This window comes from Strix aluco, chromosome 7 (genome assembly GCF_031877795.1).
Source record: "Strix aluco isolate bStrAlu1 chromosome 7, bStrAlu1.hap1, whole genome shotgun sequence".
Lineage (NCBI taxonomy): Eukaryota > Metazoa > Chordata > Aves > Strigiformes > Strigidae > Strix > Strix aluco.
The window spans coordinates 3245504-3273457 of NC_133937.1; the positions used below are offsets into that span (position 1 = coordinate 3245504).

Genomic DNA, 27954 nt, shown 5'->3' on the forward strand with positions numbered 1-27954 from the left:
GTTATTTCATAGCATTGCGGTCAAGTCTGTAGGACGGTAGCAATTAGCTACTTCGTTATGTTTGTCAACACTTGTGTTCTTTCAGAAGTGAATTACTGCTGTAAGGTGTGCAAATACTTTGAAGGTTTATGCATCAGCTGTTTTTAAACCACTTGACATAGTGTGCGGGGGTAGGGATTTGAAGGGTAACTCGTTTTCAACTCGCTATAGCTCGGAGGAATGAGGCTGGCTTTATTCTGTGGATCATTTTTCAAAGGCTCATGAGCCACACGGTGAACATTGACTTTTGAGTGGAAGGTCCTCATTGCTTCAGTGATAGCATCCAGGGACTAACAGAGCTTCCTGGGGGGAAGCCAGAGGTAGATGGTAACTGTTCCCTTTTACTTGGCTGCTTTCAAAAAGATTCTGAGAGAGTACAGCATATCCTTATGTTGCACCACACCGGACTGGAACGTTACCTTTACTACACAAAATAGATACCTAACAGCCCAGGAGAAGTCTCTGGTGTCAAACATTTGTACAGAAACCAAAAATTATCTTATGATGAAACTGCTTTCACTTTTTTAACACACCAACTCTTGGCCAAAAAATACTACATTACATTACTAGAAGTCTATTCAAGTTTATTTGTGTATTTTTGTAACTCTTACGCACTAGGGCTACAGAAAACGAACTTGGTCCCTGAGGAATGGCACTGATACAAACGGGATGCTTATCTCCAGTTAGCTTGAGGTAACTAAATGCCACACTGTACAGCGTTCCAGTAGTCTTAGCTGTTAAGAGAAATGGTATTAGTGAATAGAGGCCTCTCTTTAGCATAGTTTATCTCTATGCAAACTTAAGATATTTAGATCGAGAGCAGAGCTTCCCCCCCCCGCCTTCGAAATGCAAAGGAAAGTTAACCCAATTACATTTGCACAGTTCTGCTTTGCTTTCTTTTCTTTTTGATTAGAGGAGGCCTCGATCAACTGGACTCAAGAACTTCAATACAGATTCAAAATTATTAGCTGTTCTAATATTTGATAGATTGCATAACTTAAGAGTGGGGAAGTAGGAGCCACTTTGAGAATACTGGCAAGTTTTTTTCTATTATGAATTGTAATTTGAAAATGATTAATAAGGAAATTTAGAAGAAAGTGCTCTTTAATTGGATTATGAAGGACCAACTGTTTTCATGCAGTGTCCTAACTGTTAAAATACAGTAAGTGGTTATCCTCATCCTGTCTTTTCACTTACTTGTTGTCTGGTGCTTACTGTTTAGGGAGTAAGACCTTCAACTAAGCACTTATTTTGAGAATGTATTTCATGTTTTTGTCTTATCTGGAGCCACAGGGGCAACTACAGCCAACACTGCTGGTACATCTGTCTCACAGTGCAGAAAACATCTACTAAAAGCTACGTTGCATCTGTGGGTTGCGGAACTTCATTGCAGAGTGCAGAAATGTTGTATAATTGCAGGTAATTTCAGGAAGGGAGACTGTCCTATTTTGTGAAATTACCATAAAATATCTCACCAGGAAGACAGTGTACTTTCTTTGAATGCTGTCTGGAACTACATGCAGTAAGAGTCCTTTTTGCCTCTTAAACTTTCTTCAGTCACTGAGGAAGAGGTATAAGTATGTAACACAGGAAGAGTCACTAGTGTGCTACCCTTAAAGCCATCAATTTTTGCTACCTTATTTTTACACAGCTGTGTAAAAATATGCTGCAATTATTACAGGATTCATAACTTGTCTAAATGGAGTTGTAGAAGCAGTATTGTGTAGTGCTTGCTTTTGATAGTATAATATTGCTTTAAACATATAAATACAGCTTCTAAAATTAAAATTACTACTGTTATGGAAAACCTGGTTAATCTTCTGTAGAACTAACAGAAAAATCAGCAGGTTCTGCAGTACCTGCCTGTCACAACATGAGCCAGTAACAGGAAAACAGCAGTGACTGAGAGCGCTAGCTACATTTCCTAGGAGTTAGGCTTTACTGCTCACTGGAGTATATTCACCCTTCCACTGGAGTGTAACTTCTTCTACTGGTAGAAAATGGAATGTTTTAAGTACACTCCTTCTGATCTTTGGCAGCTGCTTCTTAGATTTCTATAAAAATAACTATTGATAAGGAAGGGTGTTTGAAAACGCTGTAAACAGTGTTGACATTGCTGAGAGTGAAGGGTGGTTCCTGACTCCAGAGATGGACGGACACTTCTTCATGGCACGTTTAGAGCCCCTGTTTGCTTTTTGTGACTGATCCGCTTCGACTGGGGGCTTTCAGAGAACCGTGCAGCTGAAGACCTAATAAACAGAGATCATGAAAGGTATTAGAACTTAAGTACCAAATACATTTCCTTTAGCTTAAAACTAAAATGCTTTTTTTTTGGTTGTTTTTTGGTTTTACTCTAGTATGTTGCTGTCAACTGCATTGTGCATAACACATGCAAGTTTGAGACCAGTGACTGGCCTTCCAGAAGGGGCAAACTTAGGCTCTCATAGTTGCTGCATTGCAGGCAACTACTGTACTCCTTGATATTTCATTAAGTATTCAAGTCTACAAAGTTCTGCTGATTTCAGCAGACATAAAACTCAGCTTGCATTTAAAAATACTGGAGTGGGGGAGCAGGTATTTATTTTAATTTCAGTAGGAACCACCCCTTTCTTGTTTAAGAACAACTTACTTCACTTTAGTGCCTTTGTTGAAGTCAAGTTGCCTCCTGTACCACTTCTATTAGTGGCAGTAGGCCATTCAGCTATTAAACAAGCTAAAAGACCCCTCCTGTCCTCTACTTATTACCCATGTACTTGCTACCTTCACCTTTGCAGCTTCCATTAACTTTTGCAGCTTCAGTCCTATGTTGTTAGTATATTTTTATGTGGGAAGTGCTGACAGTTCCATAAGGAATCCCAAAACACTGCAGTGAAAGGAATCCAGTGTCACTTGTCTTGACAGACCTGGTTTTCAGAAAGTGCATCTAATCCCCTGCTCTGTGTGCCAGCCCTTCTGGGGGAGGTGACACTTGGCATCAATGCAAAGAGGGAGTGCTAAGGTGACCTCAGGTGAGAGTTATAAAAACAGCATTCAGAAAAGCCGTTCCAGGGCACAGAAGTTAACTTTTGCTCTACCGTAATCTCCGTACAAAGTGCCTTTCAACTGACTAGACTAGACCTTGGGTGTGCCACGAGGTGAAAAGCCTACGTCTCTGCAGGTCGAGTTGAAATAAGTAAGGTTCGTTGGTTGATGTAACGCTGGTGTACACAGGTGCAAATTAGTCTTGTAGCTTCCTACTATTCAAAAAGAACCACAGCCCTGGTAGTGACAGTGTAGCTATTCTGAAGCACATACAACGACTGTTTTCAAAGTGTATTAACCATAAGCAATTGAAGGAGATGACGTTGCAGTGAAGGAAGGGAAACGAGGGAAGACTATGCATTATATTCACCAAAAAAATGCCTTCCTGCTGCCTTGGTACTTTGATCAATTAAAAATAAGTAGTTTTAGATGAGATTCATTTTAGGTTATGCTAAGTAACTCCAGAAAGTTTATCCGATTGTTACAAATTACTACAAGCATATTTTGATTTCAGAGTACGCATGTGAATTGTACTGGTACAGTTACTGGCTTTAAAACATTCTTTGAGTTGATCTAGTGCAATGCTAAGATTTACTACAATCTCTTTCAGATACAGTGCAAATAAGTTTCTTTTGGACATAATGCAATTTCTTCCAGTTGTATAGCCAAGCAGAAGAAAAACCCTTGGACAGAAAGTAGTTGTTGCTAGTCCCTGTTTAAATTGGCAACGTCTGCTCTTAACTTTGACATGAGAAGCACTGGCACTGATTACATCAAGCTTCCTTGAATGATTTAAAATACTAGGTGGTAATAAAAAAAAAAAGACACCATACCCAAATATACTCTATATGCAAGTATAAAGCTTGTATAAGGAAACTTTAAAACATGAAATAGAACTTTGAAAAACCTCCTCACTGTAATTACCTATGTAGGAAACACATCCTTGTCCCCAAAGCCTACCTTTTTCTTAATCTTATTAAATTCTGCGACCCACGAGCATACCTGAACCTGGTGATCCTCTGCTTGTCCAAGATTGGTTACTAAAATCAATAACAGTGCAAGAACGGCGGTGCTGTGGATCTGGCTGAAAAGACAGGTCAGGTTACTTATCTTTGCATGAGAAATTCTAAACATCAAGATTAGAATACAAACTACTTAAACAGACGTATTTCATAATCTGTAAGATGTTATAAAGGTCTAAGTAGAACTTTTATGAGTTTAAGGAGGGTTAAATCAACCTAAAGTTCAACTCTTACAGAGTAGAAAATATACTTTTAAATATACTTTTAAATATACTTTTACTCTTACTCAGAATGATCACTGGGTCAGTTAAAGCTATTCTCACCGCTTCTGGAAACTTGTTTCAAAACAGATTTTAAAAAGCTTGTACACTCAACTGCTAAGTCAAGGATGTTGAAATTATACACAGAAACCAAACCAGCAGCTATTTAAAAACTATTGTTAAAGCTTTTAAAGCTTAGCTAAAAATACTTTTTTAGATAGGACAAGATAGCAGTAGATAGGTATTTCAGTAAATTAAACCAAGAGCATTTGATACTGAAAGACTGACATTAATAGTACAGCAAACTGGTGGAAGAAAGCAGTGAAGACTATCCCACCCTCGTGTTTCTGAACACAGCTGCAGGAACGACTGCCTGATGTCTGTGCAAAACTTCAAAGCACCCTCCCCTTGAGGATGGCAACTTGATGAACTCCCTGGCACGGATCAGCTGAGACACTTGGTTCTCGAGTACTGTTTACCTATGTTGTCAAAGCACCCTACTGAGTAATTAAGGACGACTCGGTATAATTTGCCGTGCTTTACCAAGAATGTGCTGGTTGTGTTAGACCTGGAGAAATGATCAGGTAAGAAAAGCCGCTCCTGTAGCTGGTGGGTATCTTCGTGTGTTGTTACACTGTGAGCTCGACTTGAGTTCCCTTGAGATTTCTGCATTAAAGAGTAACAGTTACAACTTTTCTTATTGCAGTAGTACATTTAAAATAATTAGCCAAGGAATTAAAGCTAATTTCCAGGTTGATCATTCTACATTACTTAGGGGGAGGAAAAAACTTCTGGCATTAATTGGAATTAAAGCATTCAACTCTGGGCTGTTGGTCAAAACAGATGCAGCATTTTTATGCATCTATTTCAGCTGCTGTCACTTGCAAGACAGACTGGGCTTGGTAATTTGATCAGCAGTGATTGAGGCCGCACTTCAATTACTGTGTTCAGTTTTGGGCCCCTCGCTACAAAAAGGACATTGAATTACTCGAGCGTGTCCAGAGAAGGGCAACGAAGCTGGTGCAGGGTCTGGAGCACAGGTCTGATGGGGAGCGGCTGAGGGAACTGGGGTTGTTTAGTCTGGAGAAGAGGAGGCTGAGGGGAGAACTCATCGCCCTCTACAGCTACCTGAAAGGAGGGTGCAGAGACGGGGGGATGAGTCTCTTTAACCAAGGAACAAGCGACAGGACAAGAGGGAATGGCCTCAAGTTGCGCCAGGGAAGGTTTAGACTGGATATTAGGAAGCATTTTTTTACAGAAGGGGTTGTTGGGTGTTGGAATGGGCTGCCCAGGGAGGTGGTGGAGTCCCCATCCCTGGAGGGGTTTAAGAGTTGGGTTGACCCAGCGCTGAGGGATCTGGTGGAGTTGGGAACTGTCAATGTTGGGTTGATGGTTGGACTGGATGATCTTCAAGGTCTTTTCCAACCTAGACGATTCTGTGTGTGATTCTGTGTGATTACAATTTTAGACTATCCCATAGTAAAACCCTTGTGCCAGTTACCGTTTGCCTCTGGGATCCCGCAGTGCTCGCGTGCTCCGCCACGGTGCTGGTGGTGGTAATAGGTGGCAGGAGGTTATTTCGGCTTAGCAGTGGGGAGGGTGAGCTCAGCTGCTCGTGAGCAGTCGGACTGAAATACACCAATAAGAACAGGAAAAAACATGCAGTTTATATGTTTGATATTGTGGAAAGATACAATAGTGTCAGTTGGGCATTATGTAGACAAACTTAAAAACTAAGAGCAACAGTTGCAGAGTTTTGCTACAAGATGCTGGTGTTAGGGCTGACTATCAGAGACTAGATTTAAAAGAGGAGTTCTGCAGCAGGTGAAGTTGGGCAGAAATCTTTTTAATCTGTTGACACAAACTTCAAGTTTTCATAATGTTCAATATTAAGCATACAGGCAAAGTGAATCTGAGGAGCACCCCAGCAGAAATCCTGGTAAGGGCTGTATATAAAAGCTAGTTGTGGTTCAAATGCCCCTCATCCAGGGCATTTTGAAGGAGTGTGCTGGACAGCTGGTCCTGTAGAGTGTGGTGCGTATCTAAAGGTGTCTTCATGGGCAGCTACCACAGAGTGGTAGAACCATGTCTGCCCGTTCCCAGACAGGGCATTACTTTTCACTCTCTGTTCCTATAGTTCAGGATGAAGCACTGCTTACTGCTAACTTCAGCCTAGCAAACAAAGAGAAGCAGGGAGCCTAGAAAACAGCAGTGGGCCATATTTTAAGTAGAGCAAGTGGAAAAAAAGCTCCATAATCCAAATGCACAATGTAGCTCTTATTACATGTGTCAAAACATCTGGGGGTAAAACAAGGCTTCTACCTGCTCCATATTTTGTTTAAGTATTTGAAGGAACAGGTGCAAGATGCTTTTAGAAGCCTTCTAAAGGGAGCTAAACCAATCTAACTGCACAAAATACAAAATGAATTAACCATTAGTCACAGGAGGAATGTAACAGGATAAGCATTCAATTTTCTAAATACAGCCTTTTCATCTGAAAGCCTTTTCACATGAAAAGTGTCTGTGTATTACTGTATGTTTGAGAAGCACTGGAAATGGTCAAGAGGCCGTAGCTCTACTCTCATCTGGAGCTGAGGGAAGGATACTCTCTGCATACATTAAAACATATATGGTAATAAAGGGGAGATGTTAACAACTGTTAGATTGATCGAAGCCTGAGGAAAGGGAACAGAAGCATGAAATAGTGGAAGTAGAAACATCAGTTGTGAAGGGACAAGGGACAAGTCTCTAAACAGCACATGACAAACAATAACCGGCTGGATGAGTTCATAGGTAAACTGCAAAACTAAATGGAAACTGTCAATTTACAACACATGTGGAATACAGAAGTATATTAAACCCCCTACCCTTAAAGGACTACATTCAGTCAGATCATTATGCCTCACAAAAATAAGATATTCTGGATGCGTTTGAGAGTTTGCTGAGTTGTCCTTTGGTCAGTCAGATAACTGACCTAAGTTCAGATCTTTATAGCCCAGTCTGGGCTGGGATAGCATCAGGCACTTCGACCTCCGAAAACTGTAGAGTTTTAAGTTCATCTTGAAAATAGGCGATAGAAAAAGCAAGCTGATGTCAAGAAAGAGAGGGTGGTATTTGCTTTGCTTGTACTGGACAGACTGAGGTCTACAGTTTGTGTGCAAAACTAGCTAAATATGCATGTGATTCACTGAATCGCAGCTTGTAGCACCGTAAACATCAGCTTTAGCAACTCAGCTTTCTCAGGGGAGATTGTGCTTTAATGGGCAGTTAATTTCTTTAATCAAATAATTCATGTTCTTTCAACTCAACCGAATGCTTTCTGTATAACCTGGGTTCTCTAAAGGTGGTAACTTGCAGAGAAACATACAATCGAGCTCCCCTGAAGACATCGTCCACAGAGCCCGGGGTGCCCGCGCGGGAGTGGCTGGTGCTGATGGGATGCAGGGTACGCGGCGGCGGGTTTCGCCTTCTTGTGGAACGGGACAGGGACGACGTGCTGAGCTCTAGAGGACGATCTGGCCCTACTCTGGTAGAGAGGATGGAACTGGAGCCTTTGTCATCCAGGTCCCTAACAAAACCAAAAGAGAGATGGTCAGCATGACTGATAACTACCCTGTTACCAAGGGACTCATCTGCACGTGACATTAATAATAGTATGTGTGGATAGAGATGACGTGTTTTCATTTTTTTACATAACTAGATAAAGTCATTTACAGCCAAATTAGAAAAGAATAAGGGATGGAAAAGAAAAAAGAAGCCTATCTTTATATTTTGAACTCAACTATGAACTTTCTGACTGAAGATTCCAGTATAAAAGTAAATCACAGAACAGATTAAAAAAACCCCATACTGTAAACACCAGTTTTCTCACCCATAGCCTAGATCTAACACAAGTCCACTTCTAGGAACTGAGCAAATCAGTTTCTCCAGCCCATTCTGAGCTTCATCTCTTTTCAGGATGTCAGTTAGTGCCAACAGTAATGCCACAGCTGTTCACGAACTGGTAAACCAGCAGCAAACAAACAGAAAACTTGTGCTAGAAGTACAGTGTTTCATAGAGGACAAATAAACAAGCAGGAAAACAACTGAGAATCGCTTTCTCTAGTGCAGAAAGTTATCTCACAATGTTTTGGGTTCAATCCCTCTCACCGTGAGAACGCTCTACTCTACAATACATGATCTATAGTTCTTACAGTGTTTTCTCCATTACAGGCAGATTCCTTTGCTGCAGCTGGATCCCATGTATTGCCATCAAGCCATTTAGATTACGTTGAGAGCCACTACTTGACCCTTGAGAGAGATTTACCTGAAAGTTTAAAAAATAAGTAAGTAAATTACTGTTTGGCAGAGGCATACACACATATTTACAGATTTTGTCCTTGTAAACAATTTTGGAGGAAATAAATTAATTTCTTCCATGACTTTCAGATATATATTCAGTTATTTCCCCATCTAGGACAGGCACCTTAGCATTCCATTTTTCTTGCAAAGGGTAGTGCTTAGAAAATGTACCCTACCATGCTATGTCATACTAAATATTTTCCAACTGAGCTTCTCATTTGCATGACAGGTCCTTCCACCAACGGCTATAATTGGAAGCTTTACGAAACTAATTTTCAGGGTATGTTGACTTTTTACATCAAGAGCAGAACTGTAAACTCCTTTCCTGGAATACAGACTGATCTGGAAAAACATCAGATTCCACCCCCCGTAATGACAGCAAACAGAAAATACCAGAGCTTTAAGCTCTCCAGCATACATACTTGAGGTGTTTTTCTCCTCTTTTTGCTTTTGCGGCCACATCTGGGTTTTGGGCACTACACATACAGTAAGGGGAACACGAGGAACAGGCAGGGGTAGAAATAAAGGAGAAAAATAAAAAGAAAGAATAAGGAAAGAGTTGAATTAAAATGGAATAAACAGGTAACACTTTGGTGCTCACCACACTAGGAGTAGATCATCTAAAGCAGATTATACAGGCAAATTCAGTGTCTCAGAAAAAAACGTTTTACAGCTGCACTGAGATGGGTCCTCTATTGCCTGACAAGTTCGCTGTAGATAAGCCAGTGAGAATAGGATCTCACACACGCAATCCTCGATCTCACAGTTTAGTTCCAACATTATTGAAATGTAGAAAGAACTACATCATTAATGAACAGTCACCACATGGTTGTCCAATACATGTATCAAATACTAAGTTTTAAAGAGAAAAGTAGGAATTAAAACTCACAACTGAGAAATAAGAGAACTTAAGTGTTAGAAAGGACGGTCAGCATTCAGACAAAATCCAAACTAGTTATGTATCTAAACAGTCCCCTGACGCACCCGAATCCATTTGCTTGGGTAGCACTCTATTGATTTGTCCCTACACAAACCCACTGGCTAAAAATACTTACCAGATTTGACGTGACTGAGGGCATTTTAGTTGGTGGCACACGAGGTAACAGCACTGGCAGAGGATCAAACTGCAAAGGGCTTCCAGCATCTGCCCTGATTGTTTCTACTGTTATGATATTTTTCTCATCATCTATGCAAAGCAACAGAGAATTCCCGTAAATACAGACTACTGGCATTGCTAGTTGTGGACAGTGTTATGAATCCACATTTTTTAAAGAGAGTCTCCTTAGATGCTAAGCCCTATTAAATCTTTTGAGGGCATGTCTCTCAGTTAGCAAAATAACCTTTTATTTCCCCCCTGATTGTTCCCAAATACATCTCTCTCTCATTGAATCCTTGCAAAACTAAGTAACTGAAGTCCCCTTCTGAATCTTCATTTTAACTGTGACCCTTACCAGAGGCTGACCCTTCCCAGTGTCTGCAGATTAATTCTTCCATGCAGCCGAGGACTTCACTCCACACATCATCAAACACAAATGTGAGCACAGAATCCTTCATGCAGGAATACGGAGAGATAGGAGGAAACCCCAATTTCCGACTACCACAGGACAGTCCCATTTTCCTCTCATGCAACTCCTCCTCCCTGTAAAAATGTACACATTACCTATACCATAAACACAGTTTCTTTCTCTCCCGTATTTTGTTGCATTTATTTAATAGGATGAAGACACCAGCTAAGGCTGCATTTCTGTTCTGTTTTCTGTTAAACTGAAATAGGTCAAGGCAGCTGGTTGAATAGCTTGAAGACATTACTTCAGAAGTTTTGTATTTATCGCACAGTATTATTTTCTGAGAGCTGGTAGTTTAATAAACAGCAATCTCAAGTAACAGTGTAATACTGAAAGAAACAAGCTTCTGTACATTGGGCACTTGAACTTTTATTTCTTCCAGAATCTACCGCTGACCTGAATGAGAAATGACTGAGACAATCACCTTATTACTGCACACCTTGGTTTCCCCACACAGAATGACTATAAATGGTATTTCATGAATAATAAGTAGTTTACCAAGGAGATCAAAGTTCCATTTAAAAATAAATATTAATAGTTACAGTGATATCTGTACATTACATTGTGAGGCTCCGTATCTCATGTCACCACAGTATTCTGAAGGTGAGAGAGAGGAACGTTACTGCTCATGACTGCTAAATGCCACTCTCAGCGTGCTGCTCTAACAGCAGGAGGTGTTTAGGGCACAGGCTTCGTTCAGTTTTAGACCATCAGATGTAATCAGAGGGGAGAAAAAACATAATTCATGACAGCAAGTGGCCTTTGCTGCAGACACTTCCACAACGCAAGAGGTATTCTCAAGTGTGAAACCTGGAAGACAACTGCTCGAAAAAGTTTGTGTTCCTCTGCCAAAAGAAACTTTATAGAAAGGAGAAAATAATACTGATACAAGCACATTTATGGGGCTTTCACATCTGCTCCCTGAATTAGTACTTAACATCAAAAAGCTACAAACCTTGGAAAAAAAGGAGATACCACTGGAAAAAGCTCTAATCCTCTACCATTGTTTTACAGACAGCAATACCATTTGCTCCAGCAGTGCCTCTCTGGTATGTTCAAATCAAGCCACCTACCAATTTGAATCTCGTAGTCCATACAGCTAAATGGATTTATGTATTAAAACCAATTAAGCTGTTAGTGACTGACAGTACCATCCAGAGTCCCTACCCAGGCCATATGTTCATATTGTTGGGCTGAATAAAGTAAAGGGGCAAAAAGAATCCTCTTTATGCCACCCTTAATCCTTTCTTCTTAAGATAAAAATAGTGGTAATTATTTCTTGGCAAGCATCAAATCCACTCTAATTCTTAAATTACCACTGAAAATCTGGAAAGGTACAATTCCACCCAAAATGCCAGTAGAAAAATCAAAGCAGCACACTGCTAGTGCATAACAAACAACAATGAATTTGACTTAGTATAAAAAATAAATGGCATTTAAACAAGTTTTCTTAAATGCAGCAATACATAGCAGGCTCTTAGTTATGACAGAATTAACTATTTAAACCAGGCACAAAAATGGCTAGGAGGAAAAATTACCAAAAAAATCAGAAAAATAATTTAGCAAAATAAATTGTTCTTGGAAATGGATTGGGAGAAATTCCAGTGCCCTAGTGACCTCAGGAAAGATCTTAAAAAAAATAAATTAATCAAATACTTTACTGACTAACATCAAAACCAAATATATGCATCTTAACAGCAGGAATTCCAGGACACCGGTACTAGTTGCTATCTTAATATTCAATACCTACACATCTCTGCGGTCAAATGCTAAATACTCCTCCATTACGCCTTCAGAGATAATTACTCCATCTTCACCTTCTTCGCTCTCTGGAGAACACAAGGTCGGAGACTTGGAACGGTCAGCCTTTTTGTGAACGGGGGTAACTGAAAGAGGTACCTTCTTGCCAAAAACACTAAATCTGAACAGGTGACAGTTTTCAGAAAGGAGAAATGAAAGTAAGCTGTTATTCCACTTCAAATAGCAGCATTTAGTGAACTGAGAGACAACATGGTAGTTAAGGCAATGCAGTAGGGAGGCCAACAAATTATGCGTTGCAGTATAAACTCTTGGTTTGGATATTTTAAATTCTTGCTAAGGAACTTGAAACTTCAGAAAAAAATTCAAAGCTAATTAAAAAACATTCTAAACCACTAAATAATAAAAGTAGTACTAAAGTCGTGCTTTCTAATTTTGAAGTTCTACACAAATTTAATAGATGATTAACAAAGAAACCAGCTACAATACATACATATTCTTAAGAATTTAGCAGCAGCAAAGGTATTTCTATTTACTGACTAGTTTACTGTAGTTAGCAACAAGCACAACTACGCAGCCTTGCTATTCTGAATGTACTACTTTTTGTTAAAAAGAAAAAAAAAAAGTGTGCTGCGTTCAAAACTCAGCCTAACAGAAAAGAGTTAGGCTTCACATTTTAAGAAGCCTATTGCTGCAGTCCACTGAGAACAAAACTACCTTCCCACCTTGGTACGCTCTGGGTTAACCGCTGGTACTTACTCATTAGAATCTTTTTCTTGTGGTGAACTTACATCTGAGGAACCTAAACTGCCAGAAGGTGAACTTGAATACCATCCGTACCCTTCATCTGTGGGGATCACTATTTGCTTTCCCACAACCCTGCCGTGGCAAAAGCAAAGGATAAATAAATCAGAAAACGTTAAGATTATTGAAGTGTGTAAGAACACACAGCAGCAAATCCTAAAATTTCTATTGGGAAGCCATGTGGTTCTCTTGGTGATAGCTAAATGTGGTTTCAGTTGTTTTCCCTAGCAGATTGCTTCAAGTCAAGTAAATACATTAAGAAAATTTTGCTTTTTTATGCTCTGTTAATTGTAAGACTTTTGAATATGGACAAAACTGTTGAAGTACATGTAACAAAGATTTAAGTTTCCAGACAGCCACAAGGACTGCTGAACTAGGGTAGGAAGGATTTTTGTATTATTTTAAGCACCTGACTTTTAGCTCTACGATACATCTTTTCTAAAAGAATTTTACCATATTAAGGCCAAGTCAGTTGCAAATAGCAATAATGTAACAATAACAAAAGCAATAATATAATGATAGCAATAAACCCCAAAACCAAACGTGAGATAGCAGAATGTTTATTAATGACAATGGCAGGCAGACTACCAGAGCGATCTTCTCTCTCTCCTACATAATTGCAGAAAACCACCCTGCTAACGCTGTTTTAAATGCAGCTGTTTCCATCCCTACCCTTTTATAACTCTGTGATGGTAGTAGCGTTAGTCTGTTAATAAAAGACCTGAGATGAGGAAAGTTGGATGTCCACTGGTGGCATTCTTCCCGCAGTCCCTCAACATGCACATTCTCTTTCTGCTCATAGAGAAGCTCATCAATTTGTCTGAACATTTGCTGAACTTGTTGTGTGGCAGCTTTATCAAATTCCTAGAAAGAAAATTTATCCAAAAAATACCTAGTGAATAGCATTCAGAGGGTTTTTTTAATTGAATTTTTTCATAATTGAAAAAGATGACTACTTGTTTAAAGCTTAGCTGGACTGATTTAAACAGTTCTATGTCTTAGAAAGATCTTAACTTGAAATAATTTCCCCCCAGAGATGATGCAGACTGCTGTTAAGACTGATGGTACCTTCATAAAAAGCTTACACCGACACAACAGAAAAACTATTCAAACATTTTGAAATATCTGTATTATTATATTAAGTTAAAGACATAGTAAGTTACATAAAAGAAATCAGAACAGGAAGGATAAAATTCAGCAACATTTTAATGAAATGTAAAATTTGTTGCTTGCGATGTCAATGGACAACAGCAATGCAAAAAGCTGTAGAACACTGTGAAAGTGAACGATGTTCAGGACCTTTGTTACGTGTTCTCGTGTAGCTAGAAAAGGGGGTCGGTGCTTGGGTAGTTTAAACAGTTCCATCTCACCTCACAGAAAGCAATAACGCACTTTGTTTTGGTAGACAGGGAATAAAACAAATATTCCTACATGAAAATAATGGTTTAGGGGCTTACTATATTTTGAGAAAGTACACGTACGTACAAGTAAGCAGAAGTTTGATAAATTCACACCAAGGGTCTGAAAGTCATGTTTGGGATTCCACAATAACAGCATTTATTATGTTGTATAGAGACACTTATGCATTAAAAGATTTTCATTTCCAAAGTTTTAGATGGAAATACAGAGTATTAATTGAATAATATGAGCCTAACATGTTTTGATCTGAGAGAAAAGAAAGATGAGGAAGAGGTAAAAAAGTTGTTCTTTCTATATCACTACCATGATTTACTGACAGACCCAATCCTTATTTTTATCTCGAAATGTATCTGCGATGGTATTTCAAAAGGTCTTTCTACCCACTGTGCTACATTTGGCTTGGATGATGACGTTCTACTCACATCATAGCCCCAGGAGAAGACGGAGCTGTCTTCGGTGGAAGTGTCAGCGTAACTCTGACTAGCAGACCATGAATTCCCATGATCAGCTGGAGTAACAGAGGGGTAATCTGATTCCTTCCAGATTTCAGACTCCCTGAAATGCACATGTTGAGGAAAAAAAAGAAGACAAAAACCCCAACAATATGCAATGACAAATAGTGGGGAAGTAAACTTTTCTTTCTGTACAAAAAAAAAAAAGCACTGATAGATCAGAATAGGTCTTAGCAATGATAGAGTTTTCACAGGGTAAATATTTACTTCAGAGGCATTTAAGCAGAATCCATAGTACACAAGTAATTATAACAACTGTAACTCCTAATAATCTCAATGACATAGGAAGTCTAGAGGTCAAGCAAAACACAGATTTTCAAAAAATTATCTCAGTTAAACTGGAGACTACTTCTAGTCCCGGTTCTACACTACTCAGGAATTATTTTTATCTTTTCTCCTCCTGTCTCTGCTGTAAAATTAGATGACCCGAGCTATTTGCAAGCTGGGAACAGAACACAGCTTCACACTTCTTATTATTTCCAAAATAGGAAGGACATGTTCTGAAACGATACAGATCTGAGATAAAGCCCAAGCCTGCCAACTGTATTACTTCTGTAAAGGTAACTCAAGGCAAAGGTGCCTGGTGTTGCCATTGTCTCCAGAAAAAGATTCATGTTACGTTATGACAAGTACCTTGAGATCTTGCCGTGGTTTTCAGCCGTGGGTGTGGCTGGGCACACCTCAGCCCCTGGCTCTGGCAGTGGGTGATGCCGCAAGGCATGTTTTGGAAGTCCTTGGCTAAAACAAGACACGGAACTTGACATTACTTATAAAAATAAACATCTACAGAGGTCCCAAGCTTTCCAAGTTTCTTCCCTGCTTTTCAAGGAATGCACTAATTTGCATACCAGAGCTCATTTATTATTATTAGAAGGCTAATTCCTGTTACCAAAGCTTTAGAATTGAGGTATCAAAACTAACTCTAGGCTAAACAGGGAGTTAAAGGTCTTTGCTTAAAAATCAGTATCTTCTTTCAAACTTAAAATGTTGTTGGGAATTGGGCTACATCTCTCTAAAAGCAGATACGACGTCATTATCCCTATAGGAGACTTAAATAGACCAAGAGTAGCCACCAAACTATGCACAGGCAAGTTAGGAGAAATGACGTTTGCTAGTTTTTTGGTTTGTCAAAGTTTAGATGTCTAGGAAAGGACAAGAAAAGTCACAGTAGTTGGGGACAGAGAAGCATCAACGCAGGAACAAAAGTCTTGTCCCAAGTACAGGCTGACAGAGCCTTCAGTGAAGGTTTCCTGTCATCTCTGCTGTTCAGAAAAGACTACAGAATTAAATATGAACAAAGCAACTAACTACCAAAATTGAGGTATTTGTTTAAACCTCTTGCCCCCGTGTCCATTCCTCCCCTCAAAAAAAAAAAAAGCGCAGCTACACGTCAGTTACCTCTTGGGTCAAAAACCAAGACAACCGCAGGGATTTAATCCCGATCTCTCCACTTGGTGTTTCAAGCGAGGCGCGCCCTCCCTGGTCAGGGCCGGGGGAAACGCGCCCCCGCGGCTGCCCCCACCCCGGCCGCCCCCTCCGGCCGCGGCCTCGGCCCAGGCCCCCGCCCCGCCGTTCCGGCCCCGGGGCCGCACACCTCCCCGTTACGCCCGGCCCCCCCCGCGCTACGGGCCAGCTGCGCCCAGCGCCAGCCCGCGGCTCCGGGCCCGGTCTGCGGGCGGGAAGGCCCGGGAGTGGGGGCCTGGCCGGGGCGGCGGGAACCGGGACGGCGGGCCCGGGGGGCGGGGGGGGGAGGCGGCGGCGGCGACTCACCTCTCCAGAGCGGCGGGGGGCACCGGCTGCCGCGCGTATCGCGAGATCATCCTCAGCTCCGCCGCGCCGCCACCACCTCCCGCCGCCGGCCCGCCGCCGCCATGACGCCGCCCCGCCCCCGGGCAGGCGGAGCGTCGCCGCCCGGCCTCGGGCCCGCTCGGGCCGGCGCCATGGAGGGGTTGGGGCGGGCGGCGCTGGCGGAGGACGCCGTGCGGTACCGCCTGTTCGCGGCGGCGGGGCCGGGCGGCGAGGCCGAGCTGCGCCGCTGCGCTGAGGGGGTGGCGGTGCGGTTCGCGCCGCTCCTGGCCAACTACATCTGGCAGCGGCAGCCCTTCCGCCTGCGCTACGTGCCGCCGCGGGGTGAGCCGCGGGGGACGGGGCTCGGAGGGGCGGCGCGGCGGGCGGGAAGCGGCGGTGTGTGAGGGGCGGCGCGGCGGGCGGGAAGCGGCGGTGTGTGAGGGGCGGCCCGGCGGGCGGGAAGCGGCGGTGTGTGAGGGGCGGCCCGGCGGGCGGGAAGCGGCGGTGTGTGAGGGGCGGCCCGGCGGGCGGGAAGCGGCGGTGTGTGAGGGGCGGCCCGGCGGGCGGGAAGCGGCGGTGTGTGAGGGGCGGCCCGGCGGGCGGGAAGCGGCGGTGTGTGAGGGAGGGGAGCCCGGCGAGGCGCTGAGCCGCCTCTCCGCTCTCTGCCCCCGGCCAGGCGAGACCCCGGCGCACATCGGCGGCACCACGCTGTTCGGGGATAATGTGGAGGACGAGTGGTTCATCGTGTACCTCGTCCGGGAGATCACCAGGGAGTTCCCGGGGCTGGCGGCCAGGTAACGACCTCAACCGGCGCCGCGGGCCCCGCTGAGGAGCCCGGCGGGTGGCGGGGGGGGGCAGCGCCTTCCCTGACAAGGGCTGACGGAAGGTCGTGTCTTAATGTTAAAAAAAAAAAACAAAGGTGGAACCTGCCTTTAGTAATTAGAATTAGAAACACAGGTTGTTGTGCTGTGCGAGACTTTCCCTGGTAAGAAAGTGATTTCTCCTTGGCCAGGATCGATGACAACGATGGGGAGTTTCTCTTGATAGAAGCGGCTGATTTTCTCCCAAAGTGGCTGAATCCTGAGAACAGCGACAACAGGGTGAGTAAAACTTCTGTACCGGTTGGCCAGTGGCTCACAATGGCCTTTTACTTACCATTTGGAGTTTTCTCTTGTACCTCTATCCAGCCAAGTGGTCTGACTGCCACTGAAAATCTGGAGCGCTATCCTCTGGTCAGGGCCCAAGACTTGTTTTTGATTAACAGCATGGTTTTTTCAGCACAGTCTGTTCTGGTTTTAATGAGCTTCTTTACTCTTGCTGTGGACATTGAGTGAGAGACTTAACCACTGAAAACCTCTGATGCTCAATTCCGCTCTGCGTGCTCTGGCATGGTGCTATGCAGAGTGAGCGCGTCCTGAGAAATTGCTCTAGACATATCTGGAAATTGCTACAGATACCAAGTGGTTCTTCTAGAATTGATTTGTTGATGGAAGGAAGAATTTCTTACACTAATATGTTCTTACACTAATGGCATAACATTCATATGGAGGCTACAGACCTGCCTGCTAGGCTCTGAGTCTGTGGTGTTCAGCTAGATCTGACTCTTGCACATAAGTCCTTCTTTGAGTTGTTCCATAATGCAGAGCTGACTACGCTTTTTAAAACTTGCTACTCGTGGTGCCAAATGTGAAGGCAGTGAAGCTGTCGTGCCATTGATTGATCTGTAAAACCAGTAAGTTTGGCCAGCTTTCTGTTTTCTAGGTTATTGGAGTGCAAGGAAAGCTTGAATAACATGGGAACTATGGAATGTATTTGGCAGTGTAATACAAACATACCACATTGGTCTCCTCAGGAGCACTCTTGGGATCCACCTGAGCTTTTTAGCTCTGCTATAGCCACTTGGATTTTTTTCTACCTTATTCTCAAGTGCTAAGGCATGAGGGTTTGCTGCCCTCAGACTGGAGAATGCTCGAGGCTGAAGTGTTGCCGACTCTGCAAGGAGACAGACTGGGTCTGGTGCAGGTGAATTAATGAGCGGGCTCCTTCACCCGGAGTCTGCAGCCAGATCACCTCACTGTGGGTGACTGCTAGTCACCGAGTTTCTTGGCAGTGGATTTAAATGGAAGGAACTTACTTTTTCATTAGCAAAGATTTGTTTAATTTTTTTTGGCCTGTCACAAGACTCTTAAAAGGGATGGAACATGAACAAGAATGAATTGCAAACCTGTATCTGGACTATCAGGGCCATATTTTCCTTCTGTTTGAGGGAAAGGACAGAGTGAGAGAGTTGACAATGTTACATTCAGTTATTTTCTTAGGGCCAGGAACCAACAGAGGTCACGTGTAGCACCTGAAATAATGCTTTTCAGTCCCTGACCTGTTCTTCAGCAGTTAGGTTATGCTGTCTGATCCTACTGAAGCAAATCTCTAGCTGAAGAGAAACTTTTGGTATTACTGTTATTCAAGAAACAAGATACATTTGACCAAATGTGTTGCAGTTAAAATAGGGGGGTTTATTTACTGGTTGGATCGTGGTCTCTGGCATCTGTATTTACCTCATCTCCCATTTAAAAAAAAAAAAAATCTTTTTTTTTTTAAATCATTTAATCATTCCTGGATTATTTCTCTATTTGTTCTTCAGTATTCTCTGTGTTTAAACAGATGCATTTGTATATGATGTTAAGTTTTCCATTGGTTAATGTGTGACTCTGTCTGACGAGACTGTTACTATCTGCCAGGTGTTCTTTTACAAAGGAGAGCTGCACCTCATCCCGCTGTCAGAGCCCCACGAGCAGGAATGTGACCTGTCTGCTGCCACTCCAACGATCTCACAGGCGTTAGCGCTGTTATCCACCCGTTCCGAGGAGCTCCTGGCTGCAGAGCCCATTAGAACAGCAGTGTATAAACGCATCAGTGGGTATGTGGGGGTTTTATTTCGGTCTTCTGCAACAGTAAGTTTAGATTGTGGGCTGTCTGGGTACTTTCTTGTATTCATTTTCCTGTTAGGTGTGATAAAGTTGCTTCTTTTTCAGAAACCACCAGCTAGAGGTTTTTCTGTGGCATTCTTCTAAAGAGGGGGACCTGTAGGCTGTACTGTGGTTGGGGGGCTCTGAAACTGGTTCACTGCTATGATGCCACACCTGACAATGATAAATGATTCTTCCTTCACATCCTTCTTGTACTGAAAAATTTGCAAGTTCTGTGAGCCTTTAGGAGCCCTTTGTGGGGAGAGAAAGGATTGCAAACTAAAATGTAGAACCAGCATGCTTTTCAGAGCATCAGCTTGTCACAGGTCTGTTCAGCACTGTATGTGATTTTTTTGCAAGGATTTTCCAGGACAAGCCAGATGACTTCTACGCTTGGTGCAGTGAAGGATACTGTATAGCTGGACATGTTAGTCAAGTTCACGGTGATTCATCTTACCAATGTGGGGATTAAATTTTTATTAGCCATGTATATATATATATGTGCACGTGATATGTATATTATATATCTAAACAGACATTCCAGGTGTTAGATTAGCTGAGTTTTAACTTTAGGTTAGAATAATCATCTGGCATTTGGCCCATGATATAGATTAATATTAAAGTGAAAATGGGAATGTGAATTAAGAAAGAGTGGTTTGGGCTTGCAATACCCTTAATATCCTATGGTGCTATTGTATGATACAGGTATCCTGAGAAAATTCAGGCCTCGTTTCACCGAGCCCACTGCTACCTTCCGGCAGGCATAGTGGCAGTGCTGAGGCAGCGCCCTTCCTTGGTGGCTGCAGCAGTCCAGGCCTTCTACCTGCGAGATCCTGCAGATTTACGAGCATGTCGCTCTTTTCAGACTTTCCCTCCAGACAAGCGTGTGATGACTGTAGTAAGTGGTCCTTCTGATGCAACTTCTCGCTTAATTAGGTTCTGTAACTGACGGAGGTTCTGTGCTCAATGATACAAATATGTGGATTTAATTTTTAAAATAAAATGTTTTCTGGTTTATTTTTTATTTTGATGCTGGACATGAATTTCCAATTTGTTATGTCAGTAGCTTTTCTTTCTTCAGATTGACATAGCTAGACTTTCAAATGGCTAATTGTGAGATAAGTGATTCTGAAATCAGAGGTTACTGCTAGTAGTTCCTCTGCTGAAATGCTGTTGAGCTCGTTCTGTGATCAGAGCGGTTTGACAGCACTTCCAGCCAACACCAGGAGTTGCTCTTAACTACCCCGGCTGTTCATTCCAAGGCTTTTCACCTTCTCAGCTGTGCTTACACAGGTCTGTGAAAGCTACTTTATGAAGTGTTTCATGAGCATTGTCCAAGCAGTGTTGTATCTGATACGTTTGCATTTACAGAGTTACACCCCTCGGCTCCTGAAAATAAGCTTGGAAGTCAAATTGTAGACTTCTAGACTGTTTTTGAAATCTCAGCTTTGGTTTCGATAATTGGAAAGAGCCCTTACCTTTTTCAAAATATACCACGTTGGCATGAATACTGAGGATTTGTTTTAATGTGTTAGTTAGACTGAATGAAGTTCATGTTTATTTAGAGATGTCAACTTGGAATATACTTCGTAAGATCTGAAAAGCAGCATAGCTTAGGCAAAGGTATCTAAGATGTATTTTGAATATGATCTCAGGTATTATCTGTAATATGGGTGCTTTAAAACAAAATTTAGAGGAAACTGGTGGAAAGTTGATGCCTGTACACAGCACAGTCACGCTGCAGTGAGTGGTTTTCTTTTGCTCTGTTTTTTTCAGGTTACTTTCACAAAGTGTTTATATGCACAACTGGTGCAGCAGAAGTTTGTTCCGGATAGACGCAGTGGATACATGCTGCCCCTCCCATCTCACCCTCAATACAAGGCCTATGAACTGGGCATGAAACTGGTAATTATTTGTTCTGCATTTTGTACTTAGTATTTCGTTTGCTTGTTTACGTATGTCCAAGAAATGACTCTTTGCTTGTAAGTTGCCCACTTGTACAGAAAAATGCAAGCAAATTCACAATTACCATTTTTCTGGAAGTACCGTATCGTGGGAGTTTTACAGAATAGAGCACTCTTCCATAGATTATCAGTACAAGTAAAGTCTTCATGCTTATGTGAGGAGTAGCTTGTGCACTATAGATCTGTCTTCTAGGTTGCTTTGCCTGTGTAGAGAAACTTTGCAAAGTCAAAATGATCCATTATTGCTGCAGAAAGCCAGATTCCAGCTTCCAAAGCAAGATGTTGCTACCTGACGTATAGTTGGGTTTGGCACCTACTTCTCAAATGGCAGCATCGGGAGCTCGATGGTTGTCAGTTCTTTATGCAGTTGTTTAAAGGTGCACTTAAATTTGTGACATCTTGAGAACCTCTTGTTGCATCTCTTATACAGGCTCATGGCTTTGAAATTTTGTGCTCCAAGTGCAGTAAAGTATCTCCTGATTCCAAGAGAAATGTGTTAAGGGGTCCCTTGTGGGAGAGATTCCTCAGCAGCCTGAAGGAGAAGAATTATTTCAAGGTGAAGTTGTGTGTGTGTGTCTATTTGGGGATGAATGAATTCATCTAAAGAAAGGGGAAATAAAGGAAACCACAATATGGCATGGACCCGTTCGGGGCCATTAAGTGTAATTTTCATTTGTGTGGGTTTTTTGGTTTTTTTGGGTTTTTTTTTAAAGGTGCTTTTAACTACTTATTTGAAGTTTGTAAATTGGACATAAATTGACTACTTATTTGAAGGTTATAAAATTGGACAACTTGTATCCTTGAATGCTTAGTTATATCTTGTAAATATAGAAAAAGGGGAATATTCTAACAGTACTGCAGTGCCACTTCTCTGGATAATTCCCAGACACCAAGACATTCATTCACAATTCCTGCACAATTGTAACCTGGGCCTGGTAAATCCACCCTGTTGTAAGAATCATTGTGTTATCTTTGACATAGTATTATCTTTGATTGTTTTTAATGTACGCCATAGGATATTGCAGCACAAGACTTCAATTTGTATTTGTCTGTGAAAACACCTTATGCCCATTTCCTGTATTCTGTTCCAAGCATACATGGCAAAGCAGTATTACTTGCTTTGATTTTTCTCAGCACTGAATTTCTGTGGCAAATAGTCATCATTATGAAGCCTGGCTGTGAAAAGGAAGGGGAGGGAGAATTCTTTAGATTCATACTTGTGGCTTGCATTAAATAGGGACAAATGGAAGGATCTGCTAAATACATGGAACTGTTGCATATGGCAGAAGATTACTTCCAACGATCTGTTACCAAGCCAGAAAGGTAAGAGCTACTTGAAATTCGTGAGTAATCGTACACAGTACCTACAAGTGCTTTAACTTACCTTTTTAAATACTCGTTACAAAAAACCTGAACCCTTTTCTTCGTTGTACATTTAACATAGGTGCTGTGGCTAGGACATACGGGTATTTATTCCTCTAGAAGACTCTCTACTAGTAGAAGTTATTGCTTGAGTAACTATTTATCTTGGTTTTGTAAAATGCTAAGCTATTCCAAGTGGGTGACTGAAAAGCATCATTTGGCTGGTTGGCTATAGCAAGTGTTTAAAAGCTTCATTGAAAAGCAATTCCAGTGAATAATAAGTACAGAGCAATTTGTCTCCTTTGCTCAAGACAGGCAGCTGGCTGTAGATTTCTCCAAAAGATCAAATCCAAAAACTAAATCATGACAAAAATATCTGAGGGTTTGCCAGCTCATAATATCTTGACTGTTAGTTGCTTGAATTTCCAGTCCGTGCTGTTTGGGATCTGGCAATCCTAATGTTTACCAAGACAAAATAAATATAGAGAACAAAGGGAACATGAGAAGTGGGCTTTGGAGCCATCAGCAAGGAATTACAGTAATTGACTGTGTCTTGTTTTGGCTAATACTATCTGTGTAGTATTCTGGTACTTCCCCCAAATTCACTTATCTTTTCGACATATTTGCACAGAAGGAATAATGAGGAATTTGAGTGAAAACCTGCATGTAGAGTGTGTGATGCCATTGACATTGTAATGCTAGTAAAAATCCATTTCAGCAAATTGAATTTTTTCCTTCTAGCTCTGTTGAGGTGAGCCCAGGTGATGAAATCTTGACATTGCTACAGACAACAACCATTGATTTGAAGGAATTTGAGAGAGAAGCTGCTAGTCTTCCTCCAGAGGATGGTGAGCAGGATGGGGGGGTGGACTATTCCTACCACAAATGATTATTTGTGGAGGGAGAGGGTGAATGTTCACAGCACTGTACCAGTCTCTGTATCTATTTGGTCTCCTATCGTGTGACTGCTAGAGGTGTTGTTCACGGGCCGTCATTTCAGATTGAGGCAACCTGTTCATTTGTATAAGCCACAAAGCTTGGGGCTGTGAGTTGGCGAGATACACAATCCAGTTTCTGGTTTGATAGCACTAGATCAGTAACACCGTGCATGCTTACACCAGATCAAGTACCTTGTGTCAACTGTCTACCAGACAGAAAGTATTTAAACATTTTATAATAATAAACCAATTCCAATACTGACAATACAGAAGTAGTTACTCTCTGGTCTACTCTGATGGCCTGTATAAGACCAGCATAGACTTTATATAATAGGTTTTTTCACTTATTTGACAGAAATGTAGTTGCCAGTGTGCAGTACAGATGACGTCTGTATTTCTGAATGATGCAGTAGCACAGATCCAGCATTCAGCGTTCATGGTCACAGTGGAAGGTTGGATTGGCTCTCCCTTTACAGTACAAGCCTTTTCTTCCTTCATTTAGTGGCATAAGGATTGTCTGTGACTAGAACAATATCTGCTAGGTTGAAGCCGCATATAAAGCAAAGTTTTCAAGTAGTAAAATGAAATCTGAACACTCTTCTTCCCAGCCTCTCCCTGCGTTATACCCTGTGTTATCCCGTATCAGCATGAAAACAGTGCAAAAATAAGCTACAAAATGCTAGCAGTGCTCTCAACCATCTGGATTGGGCCTTGTGGGCTAACAGACTTGTGCAGAATAACAAATATGTCCTATATTCTTTCAGATGACAGTTGGCTGGAGATTACACCAGATGATCTAGATCAGATGCTGAAGGAGGCAAGAAATGAGTCCCTTCCTTCCGCAAATGAGGAAGAGCAGAAATACGACTTGGAAGCAGTTGCTGAAAGTATGAAGGCTTTTGTATCCAAAGTCTCAACGCATGAAGGAGCAGAAATGCCATGGTAGTAGAATTTTTAAGATCGGTGTCTGCTGTAGAATGGGTTTTCATTCTGCTGCAGCCCTTTGGTTGATTTTGTAATGCACAGAATCAAAGTTTGAACGTGTTCTACTTAGCAGAGGCCTGGAAGAAACCCATGTTAATAGTGAATACGTAGTTACTTTTAAACCAGCTTGGTGACTGCAGGTAAAAATGCTGCAAGTTGTCCTATTTTCCAGCACTCTTACTTAGCTTGGTTATGTGGGGTTTAAATTTTTTTTTTAACCCTTTTAAGTTGAAGACTTATTGTTGTTCATTACCACAGTTCTTAGCACTGTTACTAAGTACAACTGAAGTTCATTTGAACTGAAATTTTTCTGCCATGAGGGACTATTCAGACTGCTAAGATTCTTCTGATGAGGCTGTGCAGAAATAAAAATGAAATTTTAAGTCGAGGGAATCTGTGAATTAAGACTGATTTTTGTGGTACAGCTGTATTTAGATTCCCTGTAGATTAGTATTTTGAATATACTAAGCCTGCTTTTGCACAACTGAAGCACAGACTGTACACATAGAGGCAGGAGAAAAGAATCACTGTGGATCCCTCTCATTGTTCCCAACAGTGGAAGAAAAGTGCTAACTGAAGATAATAAACTATTTAGACTACAGCAGAATGCCGCTAGATTAATTGTTGAAGTTAAGAAAGTGTGTGTGACTGTGGTGTGAACAGGCCTTAAATTTTAAAAAACAAAGAATGAGGTAGTAGCAAATTGTCCAGGTTCTTTTTAATAGCTTTAATATTGAGACAATAACGCCATGTGAGCTGTATCAAGAGTATAAGGGTCTACTCAATTTATGCTCTTAACTGTTTGATCCTTTTTTAATTAGCTTTAGTGTCAATGTCTGAGTTATAATGTAGGTTTTCTCAGTTATTTAAAAAAACAAACAAAAAACAACACCAACAAGAAAAGGCAAACCACTGAACCTTAAGAGAGGCCAGAATGAAGCCTGTAGTGTTCTTTCTAGGCAGGAGACCTCAGAGATTCTCAGCTTTTAAAATCTTTGTCTAAGGTGTACTACCACCACTTTGTTCCAGAAGGATTCAGGCACGCTTATTTTGGTTCTCTTCAGTGCAATTTTTATTTGGTCACAATAAACAATTAAAACTGTTGGGTTTATTATCTCTCTCATTCCTCCACTTCTGCCAGGAATTCCTCCACTTGCTGTTCCATTTCTAATTCATACAGGCCTCAGACTTCTAAGCATTTCCAAGACCGTCAGTTCAAATGTCCCAGCTTCAATCTAGGCTTGGGAGAAATCAGTATGCCATATGGCTTATGCCTGTGTTGGCTTATGCAAGCATAAAAGCTTTATTTATTTTAAAATATTTTTATATTTCAGGTCATCTGATGAATCCCATGTTACCTTTGATGTAGACTCTTTTACAAAAGCGTTAGACAGAATTTTAGGTGAGATTGCTTCTTTGTTCCTTTTGTCAGAATATCTCATGGTTATTTGGCTTCCCTGGGTTTCCTGACCACCCATGGGCACTGCGCTGATTTGCTTGTTATCTGTACTGACACAAAATAACGCATAGGGGCAGACTCAGAAGAGCTGGATTCTGATGATCTGGATGAAGAAGAGGAGTTTGATTTCTTGGATGAGGATGATGAAGACTTAGATGCTGAAAATCAAAGGGAAGACCAGAAGGAATCGCCTAACGAGCTTATAGGCAGTCTCAAGTCATATATGAATGAGATGGACCGTGAACTGGCACATACCAATGTTGGTAAAAGTTTCACTGCCCAAAAGAAAGGGGTAAGTATGCCTTGATTTCTAGTTTGTAGCAGAACAGTTTTGAGAGCTTTATTAGAAAAGAGGAAATATGCTAAAAGTGGTCGTTTGAGTAACGTGGTCAAAAACTTCTGTCTTCTGATCATGTGCTAATTATTAAAAAAAATCCCGCGTGCAAGCAAAATGTGCTGCAGTTGCACCATGGTATTTTTTTTGGAAAACAAAACAAAAACCAACTTAGCTAAGCTTTAACTTGCACATTGTTTCCAAGACTTAGTTTCATTTCCCTGTTTTACCCTATTTTAGTAGTAGGCAAGCAGCTGCAGCTTGACTTCTTGAGTTCCTATAGTAGATTACTCCTATAGGAAACTGAGCCAGGACTCAGTAACCCTCTCTGTCCTTCTCTTGGAACTTAATCTGTATAATGGAAAGTGATGATTTTTAACTGGCATGAGCATTTGGTGACTAAATTCCTGTCTGTCAAGAGAGTGTGGAACATACTGAATTTTGTTGGCTGCAGAACTTTTCCTTGTTTCTTTTCTCTTATGGTTTGTCTTTTTTTAAACCTGTATATACAATTCGATAAAATTCGCTCTTTATACTTACTATAGGCAAGTTCTGTTAATGCAACTACATCTCAAAGTGCTGGCCCTGATTCCGGAGCTGAAGATACTGAGTTGACACCAGTTGATGTGGATATGAACCTCGTAGCTAACCTGCTTGAATCCTACAGTGCTCAGTCTGGACTGGCAGGACCCACCTCTAACATTTTACAGAGCATGGGAGTGCGTTTACCTGACAATGCAGATCATATTGGCTCTAATAATTGAGCAACAGAATAAAAGACTGCCTTAATTCAGAAAACATGGCTGATTGAGAAATCAAGCACGGAAAGACTAGCAGTATTTGGAGGAAGAGACAAAAGGTTTGAATTGAAAGCATTTATGCATTAGTGTGTGACTTTAAAGATACAAAGTGAATTTACCTGCAAAAGCCATCTGTTTGGCTACTCTCTTGGATAGAAATCAGATTTTTCCAGTGCTAACATGTTTTCAGAAAAGTGAAAAATGATGTTGTGGCTTGAATGAAACTTTGATTACAAAACCTGTCTTCAGTTTTTCAAATCAATGGTCCGGTTTGCCATATTTCTGCAATGTCCTTTTACTAGGTGGTTTCAATATCTGGAAAGCAGTTCATGTTCTGAAAATGCTGCTGCCTTCAGGGGGAGGTAGAGGAATACCGTATTACAGGAACAGTGTTCTCCTGTGGGTTTGGGAACGCTGGTTAAATGTTCAGCAGACACTTAATTGCTTTTCCAAAAGTACAATGCTTCATTGTAAGAACTTCTAATGATTACTGTAAGAATCTGTTCTTTATTAACCAGGAGGATTTGAAGAGTAATTGGATTGAATATGTAAATATTGGCTATAGGTATTTTTTTGAATTTATTTAAATAAAACCTGAAATACAACTTGATTATTGGA

At 41.4% G+C, this 27954-nt stretch overlaps 2 protein-coding genes across 3 annotated transcripts; one reads left to right on the top strand and one right to left on the bottom strand.

The window, feature by feature from the left end:
• Nucleotides 1-602: 602 nt before the first annotated feature.
• FAM149B1 (family with sequence similarity 149 member B1) lies at nucleotides 603-16642 on the bottom strand. Of its 2 annotated transcripts, XR_012623920.1 has the most exons (16): nucleotides 16512-16642; nucleotides 15375-15479; nucleotides 14652-14784; nucleotides 13532-13674; nucleotides 12766-12885; nucleotides 11999-12169; nucleotides 10135-10322; nucleotides 9739-9869; nucleotides 9106-9159; nucleotides 8536-8648; nucleotides 7710-7910; nucleotides 5844-5970; nucleotides 4886-5008; nucleotides 4063-4144; nucleotides 1515-2288; nucleotides 603-773 (listed from the first exon to the last, which is right to left on the bottom strand). XR_012623920.1 is itself a non-coding variant. In XM_074830177.1 (15 exons), the coding sequence occupies exons 1-15, from the start codon at nucleotides 16559-16561 to the stop codon at nucleotides 2215-2217; spliced, it is 1815 nt and encodes a 604-aa protein (XP_074686278.1). In that variant the 5' UTR covers nucleotides 16562-16642; the 3' UTR covers nucleotides 603-2214. The 2 variants fall into 2 exon arrangements, 1 of the variants encoding a protein (XP_074686278.1); XM_074830177.1 differs by having other exon boundaries at nucleotides 603-2288.
• ECD (ecdysoneless cell cycle regulator) lies at nucleotides 16613-27954 on the top strand. Its single transcript, XM_074830178.1, has 13 exons — nucleotides 16613-16871; nucleotides 17206-17323; nucleotides 17542-17629; nucleotides 19268-19446; nucleotides 20201-20393; nucleotides 21272-21400; nucleotides 21890-22015; nucleotides 22697-22782; nucleotides 23563-23669; nucleotides 24524-24701; nucleotides 26078-26145; nucleotides 26274-26494; nucleotides 27082-27954. Exons 1-13 carry the CDS (start codon nucleotides 16613-16615, stop codon nucleotides 27298-27300), a joined length of 1971 nt encoding a protein of 656 aa, XP_074686279.1. The 3' UTR covers nucleotides 27301-27954.